Source organism: Dromiciops gliroides, chromosome 1 (genome assembly GCF_019393635.1).
Source record: "Dromiciops gliroides isolate mDroGli1 chromosome 1, mDroGli1.pri, whole genome shotgun sequence".
NCBI lineage: Eukaryota > Metazoa > Chordata > Mammalia > Microbiotheria > Microbiotheriidae > Dromiciops > Dromiciops gliroides.
The window spans coordinates 13,831,821-13,846,209 of record NC_057861.1 but is presented as its reverse complement, the minus strand read 5'-3'; the positions used below and the strand labels follow the sequence as shown (position 1 = coordinate 13,846,209).

General features: G+C 47.6%; 3 protein-coding genes across 7 annotated transcripts in view; 1 reads left to right on the top strand and 2 right to left on the bottom strand.

Annotated features, from left to right (window-relative positions):
* Positions 1–4,665, bottom strand: part of HPS4 (HPS4 biogenesis of lysosomal organelles complex 3 subunit 2) — a 30,528-nt gene extending 25,863 nt beyond the window's left edge. For all 3 annotated transcript variants that reach the window (XM_043975864.1, XM_043975867.1, XM_043975866.1), the window contains exons 1-2: positions 4,599–4,665; positions 1,824–2,316 (exon numbers count right to left, since the gene is read on the bottom strand). In XM_043975864.1, the coding sequence (XP_043831799.1) occupies positions 1,824–1,864 (41 nt within the window). In that variant the 5' untranslated portion in view covers positions 1,865–2,316; positions 4,599–4,665. The remainder of the gene's footprint in view (positions 1–1,823; positions 2,317–4,598) is intronic.
* A 58-nt stretch (positions 4,666–4,723) lies between these two features.
* SRRD (SRR1 domain containing) lies at positions 4,724–11,735 on the top strand. The gene is made up of 7 exons (XM_043975869.1): positions 4,724–4,907; positions 6,584–6,624; positions 8,835–9,091; positions 9,180–9,278; positions 9,794–9,948; positions 10,686–10,731; positions 11,148–11,735. Exons 1-7 carry the CDS (start codon positions 4,762–4,764, stop codon positions 11,358–11,360), a joined length of 957 nt encoding a protein of 318 aa, XP_043831804.1. The 5' UTR covers positions 4,724–4,761; the 3' UTR covers positions 11,361–11,735.
* Positions 7,922–14,389, bottom strand: part of TFIP11 (tuftelin interacting protein 11) — a 27,535-nt gene continuing 21,067 nt past the window's right edge. For all 3 annotated transcript variants that reach the window (XM_043975861.1, XM_043975862.1, XM_043975863.1), the window contains exons 12-13: positions 14,162–14,327; positions 7,922–12,572 (exon numbers count right to left, since the gene is read on the bottom strand). In XM_043975861.1, coding sequence (XP_043831796.1) covers positions 12,217–12,572; positions 14,162–14,327 — 522 coding nt within the window. In that variant the 3' untranslated portion in view covers positions 7,922–12,216. The remainder of the gene's footprint in view (positions 12,573–14,161; positions 14,328–14,389) is intronic.

Genomic DNA, 14,389 nt, shown 5'->3' with positions numbered 1-14,389 from the left:
TGCGGTCACAGAGGCAGCCGATGACTCGGCCCCCTCTCCACAGGAGAGCCATCGGCAGGCTCAGGCCTAGCATGGGATCTCCGGTCGCTTAGCCCAGCGCTCTCTCCACCCCCCATTCTGCCTCATCTTCTTGTCCAACAGAATTCCCTGAGCCTTTTGCTTCTCATTCCCAACTAGGAATACCAACACCTCTCAGTGTTGAGGATACCATGAGCAAATGTCCGTATCGACCTCTTCCCCCAACAGACTATAAGCTACTTGAGAATAGGAAGGATGTCATTTTTCATCTTTCCGTTCCTAGACTCGAGCACAGCTCCTTGCCCATAGTAGTCAAAGTAATGATAATAGTAGTAGTAACTAGCATTTCTAGAGAAATTTCAAGTCAGCAAAGCCCTTTACAAATAGGATTTCATTTGATCCTCACACCAGTCCTGGGGGATAGATGCCAATGTTATCTCTACTTTACAGGTGAGGAAACTGAGGCAGATGGCCAGTGAGTGACTTGCCCAGGGTCACACAGCTAGTTTAGGATTCAAGGCAGATTTCAAACTTGGGTCTTCCTGACTCCAAGCAGGCATTTACATGTTTGATGAACGGGACTGTTTTAAGCTATAAAACATCTTGGAATGAATTGGGGAACTTTGTTTCAGGCGGACGGCTGTTAAGACTCTTTAAGAGGCATCCTTGCCAGCTCTTCAAGGATAGGAAAACTCAGCACATCCCAAACATGTGTCATCCCTTGATAACGATGGAAATGACTTAATTACAAATAACAATAGCTGACATTTATATTATGCCAGAACGCTTCCGAAAGAATGATTCCATCCAAGCCCCACAAAAAACCTGGGGGACTGAGTGAGTTCAATCCTCTGATTGGTCCTTAAGGGAAGCTCCTCATAGTGAGGACTAAGTATGGGTAAGAGCCCTGACTGGAACTGGAGTCAGAAGGTCCGGGCTGGCATTTAGTGCTGCCACATGAGGACTGCGACTCTGGGCATGTCATTTCACCTAAGACCATCTCCTCCTTAATTAAATGGCTATGATATGACCTAACATAGGATTAGGGTGAGGAACAAATGACATAAGAGATCTGAAAACCTCCCAAGGACCAGTGGGGGCTGGCAGGGCTAGACAGAAGCTCATTTGGTAAAAGACTAAGGGAGGCTCAATCCACATGAACAGTCCTTGATGGCAGCCAAAAGCAGCAGGCCTTGGGGCACATCAACACAGGCAGAGAGGTCAGCAAGAAGGGGCTGACCATCACTGGAGGATGCCACAGGTTAGGAAGGAGGCTGATAATGGGGGGGGGGGGGGTCCATAGGCAGGACAATGAGAATGGGATGCAATAGCTGTCTTCAAGTACCCAAGGGGCTGACATCTGGAAAAGGGGTGAGCTCTGTTCTGACTGGCCTGGAGGGCTGAAGCAAGAGCAGAAGGTGCCCAGAGAGAGGTTGAGACCTGACCTAACGAAAACCTTCCTGATGATCAGAGCCATCCCAAAGTGGCTTGGGACACTCCAAAGGGCAGGGAGGTTTCCCTTTCTGGATGTCTTCAAGCAGCCAATGGCACATGCCAGTTAGGCTGTTCAGGGATGGCTAGATGGCCTCCTTGGGTCCCTTTCAACCCTGAGATTCTGTGACTTTATGGAAGCACTCTGGAAACCATGAAGTGCCTACTACTTGCAAGGTTTGGTAAATGTCTGCTGACCCGAAACTCTACTATTGAATCAGCCCCCTCACAAAATGCATTTTGAAAAATAAATAAGCTGCAGGGCTGTTTCACAGCAGATATCACAGAAGTCATGTGGCTGATGGGCTACTCACCAAGAGACTGCCTTGGTCCCTGATGAGACGGAGGTGGCCATTTACTGCAGGTTGCTCCTCACCTGAGTTTTCCTCTCCACTAAAGACCGCTCAGCCATCTCTCTTTCAAGAGTAGATTTTCTCTCCCTTGACTTCACCAATCCAGAGGGAGGAAGCCTGGATGCCTTTATTTTAGGCACTTATAATGGACACCCGATGAGCTTGAGTGAAGGTGCCAGATGCCTTCTTCTTCTAAGGCCTAGGGGTCTCATGAACGTCTTGAATCTCCTTATCCCAGAAAAGAGAGCCTCAGCTGCTCAGCAAAACAAAGCTTCTACCAAGAAATCCAAGCAGCATTCCTAAGAAATCTCGGAGGCGCTTTCCCCCAGCTAAGTACTGTTGCAAGGGTACATGCTTCACACTTGGAAGAGTAGCCCTCTCTCCTCCAGTTCAAAGGTGTCTGGATATTTCTATCTTCAGCCTGGTGCTTCCAGTTCAAACTAGTATTTCAGCCCTAGAATGAATATAATGAATAAATTATTTCAAAGTCCAGGCTCCTGTCATGTGACCTAACAGACATCAGCAGATGCAAATATTTCCAGAGTTTTCTTTGAGATTTAAAGACTATGATTAAGAAAAGAAGTAGGGGGCAGCTAGATGGTGCAGTGGATAGAGCACCGGCTCTGGAGTCAGGAGTACCTGAGTTCAAATCCGGCCTCAGACACTTAACACTTACTAGCTGTGTGACTCTAGGCAAGTCACTTAACCCCAATTGCCTCACTAAAAAAAAAAAAAAAAAGAAAGAAAAGAAGTAAATGGGTGGCAGATCACCACAGAAAAGTCCCCAAATATGATCAAATATCATATAAAAATATGGTCAAATATGATCAAGTATCATATAAATGTGTACTATTATCCTAGATTGATGGGATTCTTTATCTCATTTGCTCTACAACACCCTTGTATGAGAAGTATCCCCGCTTTATCCATGGGAAAACTAAGGTGCAGACGACTCAAAAGGTCACACAGTGGGTATGCCAGGGAGCAAAATCTGAATCCAGGTTTTCTCTCCTCCTTTTTCTCCTTCCTGGAGCTGCTGTCCAGTAACCGGGGTGGCAAATCTCTTTTGCATGGAGAAGGTAAATCGATCTAAACATTCAGCTACTCATACATGGGTACAACAAAACAGAAATTAAGGAACTATGCCCTTGGCAACCTGAAATTGAAATGCAGGAAAATGATGTGAATTCCCCAGAACTGAGCAGGTTCTGAAACAACAAAACCAGAACTTGCCAGTCGGGCTTTTGAACCACAATACTCCACTAACAATTATTAGGGACCTGGGAGGCATAAAGACCCTATGCCAAGCACTAGAGGAAACAGTGTGAACCTAAAGAGTCTGCCCTACGAGGGGGAAAGCATCCATCCCTTTCCCCAGAGGCCAAAGCAGGGGAAAGTCTGCAGAAAATGTTCAGCCCCAGGGAATACGAGCCATAGTGGTAAAGGGGAGGGAAGTGGAGTATAGATAATCCATTTCATCTCTGTATCTATCAGGGAGAGGGAAGAGGTAATGCTTGTGGAATAAAAATGGACCCAGGGAAGGCTGGTGGGCTGGACGGCAGGGGACCTGGCCCTGCCACTACTTTGGTGTGTGACCTCCTATCCTCCGTTTTCTCCTCTGTAAAAAAGGAACTGGTCTGGCTCCTGAGGGCTCTCCCACACTGGTGGTCTATGTCCTGTGTTCTCAGTTCCTATAAACCGGAAAGTCCCTCCCAACTCTGACAGTCCCTGTTCTAAGGTCCTTCACGACTCACTTTCTAAGTGTCAAGGTCCCAACATTCTAAGGTTCCCCTCCTGCCTCTTCTTTCCCAAGCACTCTGATGTCCCGCTCCCACAAGTCCCTCCATTTTCAGACTGCAGAATTTTCTCTACGCCCCCCCCCCCATCTCTGTCCATCACCTGGTTCCAGAGAAATTACCACCTTCCCAGGAACCTTTCCCAATCCCTCTAATGCCATTGACTTCTCTCTTATCTCCCTTGATCCAGTAGGTTTACATGAAGCTGTTTGCACGCTGCCTCTCCCATCAGATCTCAAATTCCTCCTCCTCCTCCCCTCCTTAGTCTGTTGCCTTTCTTTGTATCCCCAGCTTAGCACACAGTAGGCACTTAAGGCTTATTGACTGGTTTTTCTCTCCGGAGCCTTGCACGGTGCCTGGTACCTAGTAAGAGCTTAATAAATGCTTGCTGCCTTTTCTTCCCAGCTCTTAGCACGGTCTGGCACCCAGGAGGCACTTAATAAATGTGTCTGTGTCCCCAGCACTTAACGCCGCGTCGAGTACCCGGTAGGAGCTCAATAAATGCTTGTTGACTGGTCTTAGCACAGAGCCGGGCACACAGTATGCGCTTCAACGTTGGCTGACTAAAGGGTGCTGAGGTTCCTTCCCCTTCGGGCACCCAAACCCCGGCCCTTTGGGTCATTCGCAGGCCACTAGCAGTCTCAGGGCCTCAGTTCCAACCACCCCCCCCCCCCCCCCCGCCAGCCCCGGCGACCACGTGAACGCGGACGGGCCCGAGCCCAGTCCAGTCTTCGCTCGCTGGCGGCCTCCGTCAGACTGCGCGTGCGCAGTCGGCCCGACAGAGGCGGGTCGAGATAAGTCGTGGCTTTCGGCCCCTACCCCCGACCTCGAGAGGCCGAGGGGCGTGCGCCCGTGGGCCGGTAGTGGGAGGGGGGGAACGGGGGAGGGGTCTCCCGCCCCAGCCCACCATCCTCCCTCCTCCCATCCCTTCCCGGGCTACCTGAGCGCGGCCCGAGCGGCGGCCCCTCCGGTCATGCGCAGGGCCCGCCCCGCCCACTCAGTGCCCCTCCCTATCTCCTCCCCAGCTCGGGTCTCGGGGGACGCCGGGAACGCCGGGCGTCGGAGTCGGCGTCGGCGCGTCGTGATGACGTGACTGCAGCGCCATGGCAGCGTCTACAGCCGGTGGATGGAGGACGGTGCCGAAGCGGAGGGGGCGGCGCCCGAGGCCGGCTGGGGCACGCGCGGTCCCCGAAGCCCCAGAAGCGGGCGGGGACGGAGACGCGGTGCGGAGGCGCGTCTATGAGGCCCGGTGAGCCAGAACGGAGCCCGGGTCACTCAAGGGGGAGGATGCCCCACGCAGTGAGGACGGCTTACAGCTAGGGAAACTGAGGTCCTGAGAAGCAGGGTAGGGGGTCCCGGGGTAGGGACCCGTCGGAAGGCGCAGCGGAAGCCAGGAACAGGGGGGAGAGCTAGGATTCGAACCCGGAGCCTGCGCCTACCCGACCTACCCTGGCAAGCTGTCCCCTGGTTTTCCTAAATGAGAAATGGGGGTACTAAGCAAAGGTGACCCTTAAGCCCCCGCCCCGAGCGCTCTGAGAGAGCTCTGGGGCTGCAGTCAGGAAGAGCTGAGTTCAAATTCGGTCTCAGACAGCGGGGTGGGACTGCGGGCAAATCACCTAATCCTGTTTGCCTCAGTTTCCTCCTCGCATTTACCACCCAGGGTTGTTGTGTAAAGCACACAGCCCCTGGCGAACAGTAGGAGCAGAATCAGTGCTCATTCCCCACCCCCGCCCCCTGTCGTTACCTTTTCCGTGCCCTAGACCTCCCCTGCCAGCGCACAGCGCGTCTCTGCCAGCCTCCCCCCAAGCGCGGAAGAGCCGAACCTGCCGTCGTGTAAAGAGTCTGACCTCCCCCGCCGCCCCGAGCCAGGAGAGAGCCCAGACCTGGGGCCGACACCAAGGGGGCTAAGACCTTGGACTTGTCGTTTCCCTTCCAAGGGTTCTGTGTCTTTCTCTGTGGGGAAACCAGAGGGTCCGGGGGAGACTTTGGTCTTAGAAAACACGGCTAGGTCTGGGGCAAAGGAACAAGAGGCTCCATTTCCAGCTCTTCTACCCCCTGAGCCTTTACTGATGGCGAGTGCGGGGATACAAAAACAACGCCCCTCCCAGGGGGTGAAACAGCTGGACGCAGATAATAAAAAGTAATGCAGGGTCCGAGGAAGAAGAGCATTCAGACTTATAAGGCCTGGAGGGGCGGAGGGCGTGGGGTTTGAGCTTGAGCTTGAAGCAGCTGGGGGGCTCTTCAGGGCCTGAACTGCCCCCACCCCCCACCCCTCCACCCTGGGACATGGCCCTGGTAATGCTGGGAAGCAGAAAGCTCGTTGGCAGCTAAGCCTATGTATACCTCCTTCAAAGCTGCACACCAGGCCTCCCTTGCTGCTGACCACTGTGAAGGAGGAAGCTGTGGGTCCAGCTGAGCTGGCGATCCTCAGTCTGCAAAGCAGCTACGGCTCAAGCCTAACCTTCCCAAATGGGTTTCTTGTCACAAGCCAACATAAGTTGTGTGAAGAACAATGGGTCCGTGGTCTCAGTTTCTTAACCATATTTTCTGAACTTGAAATCTGAATTTGAAATACTGCCCCATACGGCCCGGATGCCCTTTTCCTGTAGTTTAGTAGAAGAATCCTGGTAAAGTTCCCACTTACTACAGCTTAAGGTGGTCATGAGCAAGTACATGTACACAGAGTCTGTCAGCTTCATGAGGAACTGAGGCTCCTGAGAGCCAGCCTATGTGCTTGGGTGGAAGGTGGCTGTAGCTTCTGTTAGCCTCAGGCTTCTGAGAAAATGAAGTCCCTAATGTGAAAGAGCAGGGTAAAGGAAAAAAAAAAGTGTCTGGGCAAGTCTCAGGCCAAATGAGATGGGGATTCAAGCAGCACTGAAAAGGAAGGAGCCTTGGTATTTATGCCTTGGTATTTATCTTTCACAGGGAGGACCTGCTCATCTCTGATTTGTGGCATTTGGCAGAGGGTGAGTAACACACCTAACTACCGGAGAAAAGTGTGCCAAGGCACTGGTGGACCCTGATGAAAATCCATTTATTGTGGCTTCACCTTGTCCGCTTATCTTTAAGAAAACAAGCCCATGGTCAGCCTAGCTATCTACAACAGAAATAGAAATTGGGGGAGGGGGGCAGCTAGGTGGCACAGTGGATAAAGCACCTGGCCCTGTCTGGCCTCAGACACTCTACACTTACTAGCTGTATGACCTTGGCCAAGTCACTTAACCCTCACTGCCCCACCGAAAAAAGAAAAGAAAGTGGGAAAAACCATTTATTTCTCAGATACATTGGCCAGCAAAATGATTTTGTTCATCAGGGCACACATCTTGGATTGGTACAGCAGAGGGTGAACTGAATGGTTCATAATTGAATAGATCTGGCTGGATCAATAATTAGGAACCATATGTCCCTTTAAATGCTCCAAAGCTGTTTGCTGCTGCAAGGCCTGTTTTTGTTTTTGCTTTTTTTTTTACCCTTTCCCCAGTGGTGCCAAATTGGTGTTGACATCTTGGAAGAATTCGAGTCGCACCAGAAAGATGGCTGGTGGGTGTACATAGGTTATACTTATAGCAATTACTTATTGCAAAAAGTGGTGGAAGGGACGTTATTCATGATGGCATGAGCAGAGGACATGAGCTGCCCATGTCATGAGATCAGAGGATAAGAGATACCCGATTAGGCAACTCCTCTATGGAAGATGGGGGGAAAAGATATGGGCAGCAGGAAACTATTAAATTGCATATACCCTTTGACTCAGTGACGCTGTTACTGCACCCCAATGAGATCAAAGAAGGAGGGAAGAGTCCATGTGACACAAATATTTATTAGCTTTTTTTGTGGTAGCAAAGAATTGGAACCAAAGGGGATGCCCATGGGTGGGGGAATGGCTGGACAAGTTATGACATGTAAAGGGAATGGAGTACTATTGTGTTGTAAGAAATGAGGAAGGGGATGGTTTTAGCAAGCCTGGGAAGACTTGTATGAACTGATACAGAATCAGAACAATTTCCACAACAACAACAATATTGTAAAGATAATCGACTAGGAAAGACTTATAATTCTGATCAACACAGTGACCAACTACAGTTCCAAAGGACTCATGATGAAACATGCAAATTTGGTTTGCATCTATACATATTTGTAATGGGTTTTATTTTTCTTGCCTTTTCAATGGGTGAGGGAGGGGAGAAGGAAGAAGAGGGAGACAATCTGGAACTGAAAATAAAAACAATTGAATTTTTAAAAAACAAAATGAAAATGTTCACAAAAAAAAAAGTGGGCAAGAATCACAAAAGATAAGAAGGTGTGGAGGACAATAGGACCTAGAACTGGAAGAAGTCTAAGAAGCCATCGAGTCCAGCTCCCACATTGAACAGAGGAAGACACTGAGTCTCAGGCAGGGAAAGGAGCTGCTCTAGGTCATAGGTCACATGGGTATTCTGACTCTAGAGGCAGCAGCCCTCTTTGCAGAGATCACAGATTCCCCAAAGTCTCTAAAGGAAAAGTAGGCGCGTCCTTCAGCACCACATGTACTAAAAACTAGAACAGTTCAGAGAGGACTGGCATGGCCACTGAACAGAAGGGACATGCACATTCACAAAATATTTGATGTAGGGGGAAAAGCATCATTTGTTCAAAGTAAGAAGAACAACAGGCTTCCCATTTGTTCCTTTTCCATAATCAAGAGACTAGGTTGGAAGAACTCATTCTTGGAGATGTGGGGGCACCTTTTCCTTCAGGGATGGACTGTTTTCAGAGACCCCATTCCTGGCCTGTTCCACACTCCTGCTGCCTATCCTGAGAACTTTTCATATCTTTTTTTCTCATGGTTGTATTCACACTACTTGGCACAGTGCTGTACACAGAGCAGAAGCACTCAAATGTTGCTTTAACTGAGTTGCATTCTTTTGTAAGGAAGACCCGAGCAGAGGTATGGACCGAGACTTTGCCTGCTAGTTCAGTACAGGGACAGAGTCATTCACTGTAATAACTCATTAGGTGCTTAGCCTGCCCAGAAGCCCTCATAGGTGCCGAGGAATGGAACTTTGTGAAGGAATCCAGGAAAACCTTTTCTGCTGGAATCAGTCTTGTTACCTCCCTTCTCTTCAGACACTTGATCATTTGACTTTAAAATATCAAACCACCTCTTCTGTTGGGATTTTTGTTTCTTGATATTCAGGAATCATCCAGAAGTGTTTTACTAAACCTCTAGAACAAGTACAGGGAGCTACAGAGCACATTTCAGAAGTCCTTGAACACCTCCATCTTGAACCATCACAGCAGCCATTTGAGGAACCTTATTCCAACTTGAGGGAAGACTCATTGAAGAGTACCAACCATTTTAAGTGTGTTTGCTATGGAATTGGGACGTTTTCTTCATGTGGAATAGCCCGCATTCAATTAGCATTTTTACTTCTCTTTCTGGAAAAGTTCCAGGTAAGGACAATAAGGGACTTTGGTAAAGGAAATCAAAACTGAAAAGTCTGGCTGGCCCTCTAGCATCTCATTTTTCTTTTTTGTGCAGATTCCCAGACATCACTGCTATATATTTGATCCTCTCTTTAGTGAACTTGAAATTTCAGTTCTTAACAGCCTTGGTCTGACTGTTCTCAATGAGAATGAGGTAAGATTTCAAGAGTAAGAATGTTCCAGGGGGAACTCAGCATAGATCTTTTAAACTCAAGCCAAAGTTCTGGACCATGGAAGTCACTTCTCTCCAATGGATGGCTTTCAAACACCCTGGTGGAGCTCAGGCCAGCTCTCAGGTGACAGGTAGTGTCCTTGACCCAGCCCCATTGGACTAGTAGAACCTGTTAGCTTCTGCTGTGCTAGCACAGCCTTCACAAACTCAAGGTCCCCTCTGTACCGCCAGGAGAATTCAGAGAACCTTAGTGGAGAGTGGGATGCTTCTCAGTCTTTTATGTATTTATGTACAAATTTTAAGTATATGGCCAACTTCCCAATGCCCCCACCAGGGGTTTAGTGGCCCGAGCTTCTATTTGAGTTTGACCCACTGAACTAATGACGTCAGTGCTAGATTCAAGTCAAATTCCTCTTATTGAATTTGAGTGGGGCAGTTTCTCTGGAGCCTAGCAATCTGTATCCTGCCAGTCACATCATTGCCATATTTGTCCATAGGAAGGAAAACGGAGTATTCGTGGTGAACCCACCATTTTTTACATGATCCACTGCGGAACAGCTTTGTATAATAATCTGCTATGGAGTAACTGGTCAGTCGATTCCCTTTCCAAGATGATGATCATTGGAAATAGTTTCAAAGGAACTGAAGGAAAGTAAGTGCCTGGAATCATCCACATAAGATTTGAGTTGGAAGTTTGCTTTGAACATTTTCAGATCCCCCTGAATTGACTGAGAGCATTTTTACCCTCTCATCTCTGTCCTTGTGTTACTTCTCTCTCCTAGAATGAATGTTAAAAAAGCAAACCAAGAAAACAAGCCCCAGAGGCTTAGAGGCTTTGGTTAACATGAGATAAAGCATGAGGGAATTATAGAATCCACACCAAGTAAAATGGCCCTTGTTACAACAAGTGCTTCTGTTTGGTTAATTTGTAAATGGTTGAAAACAGCTGCTGCAGTTGGGCTCCAAGGTTGCAGCCACATGCCTGGGATCACAATTATCTCTCCGGCTCAACATTGGCTCAGGATGACTCTTCATCCTAAGACATTAGAACAAGAAGGATGGAAGCCACAGAGGCAGATTTAGGCTTGAGAAAAGAAAATCAAGAGCCTTTCCAGAGGAGAATGGGCTGCCTGGGAAGTCTCCAGGTAGAGCCTTGAGGAATAACCAGTGGCTGGGGATGTAACAGAAGGAATCCTTTCAGGTCTGAGATGCTGTTAACTTTCTTCTACTTCCCTCTCTTCCTCCCAGACAGGTCTGAGGAAGGCATTTTTCCTTTCCAGTGACTCTTCCTCATCCCAGCTAGTCATTTCAACAAGTTCTGCCTTCAGTTTAGATACTCCTCTTGTCCATTTATTCTGTCTCACTTCTTACTCATGGTTCCATTTCTAGGTTATTAACAAGGATTCTTCAGAAAAATTACCCCTATGTGGCAAAGGTATGTATGCTGTGTGGTGAGGCTGGGGGGGACAATGCAATCTTTTTAGCTCTTCTTCAGTTTCAAAGAAAAAACAAACTACATCTGAATTGTGTTGGAGAAAATAAATCACTTCTTAGGAAGTGATTCAATAAATTTGATTACAGTAATAGATCTATTTCAGTCCATTGGCACAACTTTGTTAAATTGTAATTTTTTCTCCACTCATTAAAAGTATGGTCAAACATTTCCAATGCTCCTGGGACTTTATGGTGGGAGTACCAAAGGTTTGGTGTTTTTTGTTAACTGGAAGGAAAATATCCCTTGTTTAAGTTGAAGTAAAGGATTAACACTAAAAGACTAAATCTAGCTTTCACCCAGAAGGAAGGAAATAAATTTGAGACGCTAATTGAGCTTTACATTTGGATTCTTTCTAGAGCTTAAAAGGAGTAGAGGAAATTGAATTTCCTCAGACAATACAATACATGGACGTATTTAATGATACCGCCATCCATTGGTTTCCTTTACAAAAATTGAAAGAGCTCCCCAGTAAAGTGTGGGCATTCCCAGAAGAGCCAGACTATTCAGAAGGTGAAGAGTTGGAAATCATCAGGGACCACAAGAAGATGACTCAACCCTTCCTTGCGTGACATTAATTTGCCATTATGGCACAGTGGACAGAAGCACAGAGGCAGGAAGACCTGGGCTCAAGGCTGGCCTCAGACTCACACTGAAGGATGCTATCCGTGTTAGAACCTCTGAGTTCCCTAAGCAGCAGCCAAATGCTCCACAACCAAGGCTAAGCTGAACAAACTAGGGCAGAGCATCTGTATCGCCAGAAAGCTAAAAAACAGCCGATGCCTTGGATGATTTCAAAGAATTCCTTGTTTCTCTTACCCAGATGGACTCAGGCTAAGAGAATTTAAGAAGAGGAACCATATGACATGTCAAGTCTTCCCAAATGGGAAGGTGTTGTTGATGTTTTATAAACTGTTCTTAGAAATAAATGCTTAGGATTTCCTTTATCTGTGATGTCTTGAGTAGAAAGTAGCTGTTGGTCCGTGAGGATAAGAGACAGTTGGGAAGGAAGGCCTGTTCTTAAATCCCATTGCTGAAGTGGTTAGGTTGTATCCTCGTAGGTAGAAGAAGCACATTTTTATTTTCCCCCACACCATGGATGGGGAGGAGCCCGGGTAGGCAGATTCTTAGAAGGAGGTGGTCAGGAGGCTGGATTCTGATGTGTCATGACAACAGCCACCATACTCAGGCCATGCCCACCCTCAGCAGTACTCTGGTTTAGATTATGAAACTTATCCAATTCTCCTGATCACTTAACTATATGAGGTTACTAGGCTGTAACAGCTGAAGAATGATCAAAAAGGAAGGAGACAACCATTTCCCCAAGTCCTGATGCAGATGTGATCTGAGTCTCCCAGCCTCCTGTGGGCTCATTTCTTTGAGTCTTCAATACGCCCTCTTAACGCTTCGCTGCTCTGGAGACGCGCCCTACTTGGCCATATCGATCAGACTCTGGAGGGATGTCGGCACCCAAGTCTTCTCCCCTTGCACAAACACGACACCCCGGTCAATGTAGACTACAATCCGCCCAAAAGTGTAGAGCTGTTTCCCCTCGTGCCTTTTCCCAATAACAGGCATGAACACAATGTTATGCTCTTCAGCCTTTGTCTGAATGAGGTCTTTGAAGTTCATGGGCACCGCGCTGGCTGCCATGCCTATGCCCCTCTGGGCCATGTTCTCTGCTTCTCGGCGTTCCTGCATGGCCTCATACTGGAAGTCTTTCCTCCGCTCTGTGTGAGTGAGATAGGCAATGTTTTCCCGAGCTCCAGGCTGCATATAGGCCCCTGTGAATGCCCAGTGGGAAAGAAATTAGATAAATATGAGGACAAGAGAATACTTCAGAAAAGGAGCAAACACAGAGAGCTAGGGTGTTTTTAACAAACCACATCTGTCAGCTGTTCGAAGTTCAGCTCTGAACCAAAGGCTTTAAAATAAAATGCAGTCCTATACCTTTAGAAGAAATTTAAACTAATAGCCTGGCAGGTTCATGGCCAATCCAAAACAAAATCCACACACCCAAGGGACAATCACACTTGGAAGGCCAAGAGGAGAGTCAGCATGCAGTAAATCACTGCTGTTGCCCAAGTACATATCCGGAGTGGCCAACTTGTAAATGAAACTTGGCACTGACAGGCAGCACTGCAGAGTGGAGAAGATGGGTTCAAAGCCTATCTCCGACCCTCCTTGGCTGGGTGACCAGAAGCAAGTCTCCCAGGTATCGGAGCCCATTTCTTCAGCTATAAAACAAAAACTAGCTTTTACTGTGAGCATTAAGCACAGTGCTTTGCAATGCGACATGTTAAGTGCCAGTTACAGATATTACAAAGAAGGTAAACCCACGTGCTTTTGTTTAACAATATTCACTTAAGGGGACTTCATATAAAACAAAAAGTTTTGATGTTTCTAATAACAGAGCACTGACTGTGGTTCCAATATGTACATACACAAATTATACCTATATTTTCATATATGCAGATGTATAGGCACATGCATACATGTGCATGTAAGCATGTCTATGTGTACATGTGTGTGCAGGCATACATCTATGCACACAGATATAGACATATACACATGTATACATATACATCCATATTTGAGGAATTTGCCTCCATCGCAGCAGGCTAATTAAAGCTTCAGCAGGCATTGAGAGTTGGAGTCTTCAGGCCCAAAACCCCCTCCTCCCCTCAGAGATCTCTACAGCCAGCTCTAGCCAGGGCCCACTTAGAATAGTCCTACATTTGAAGCAGCACTTTAACAGTTTACCAATCAAGGTGGCATCCTGGTAAGCATGCCAGGCTCAATCTGGCCTCAGAGACATTGGCTCTGTGGGCTGGGGTGAACCTCTCCCCCACCTCAGTTTCCTCACCTTTAAAATGGGGATAATAATAGCACCTACCTCCCAAGGTTGTTGTGAGGATTGAGTGAGAACATATGCAAAGTGCTTTGCAATCCAGGCACTATAGAAGTGACAGCTATTGTTTTTTACTATCATTAATCCTCACAATAACCTAGATGTATCATTTCCCTTTTACAGACTTGCCCAAGGTTGCACAAAAGGTAGGATTCTGAACCACGGGTCCAGTGCTCCTTCCTTTCCCCCATGTGGCCCAAGGTAGGACCCTGGACAACAGAGCAGAGGCTGATAGAGAGAAACAGTGGAAGCTATTGAGCAGGGAGGGTCCCTGTCTATGGGGTGGTGAAAGAAGAGGAGGTCAGTTCTGTATTAGCCCATTTGGCTCGTCTCCCCCATCCTTCCTGTGGGAGGACGACTAATAATGAGGCAGCTCCAGCCTGGGGCCTTCAAGTAGTGTCAGAAGTGTGCCTTAATGGTACCTATCCCAGGCCTTGGAGAAAAGGAGGCTGATCCACTCACCGACATTGGAAGATACAGCTCTGTTCATGATATCGAGTGCTTCATTAAATTTGTCCTTGATGGATGGATGAGCCAAAACCTGGTCCGAGAACATGGACTTCCACCCCAGGTACCATTTGGTGATCTCTTCATAATTTGGACTATTACTGAGCCAGGAGCAGAGAACCTATCAAGGAACCAAAAAGATCACTAGGATGGCCAAAGATATAGGCACAACTTTCCAACAGT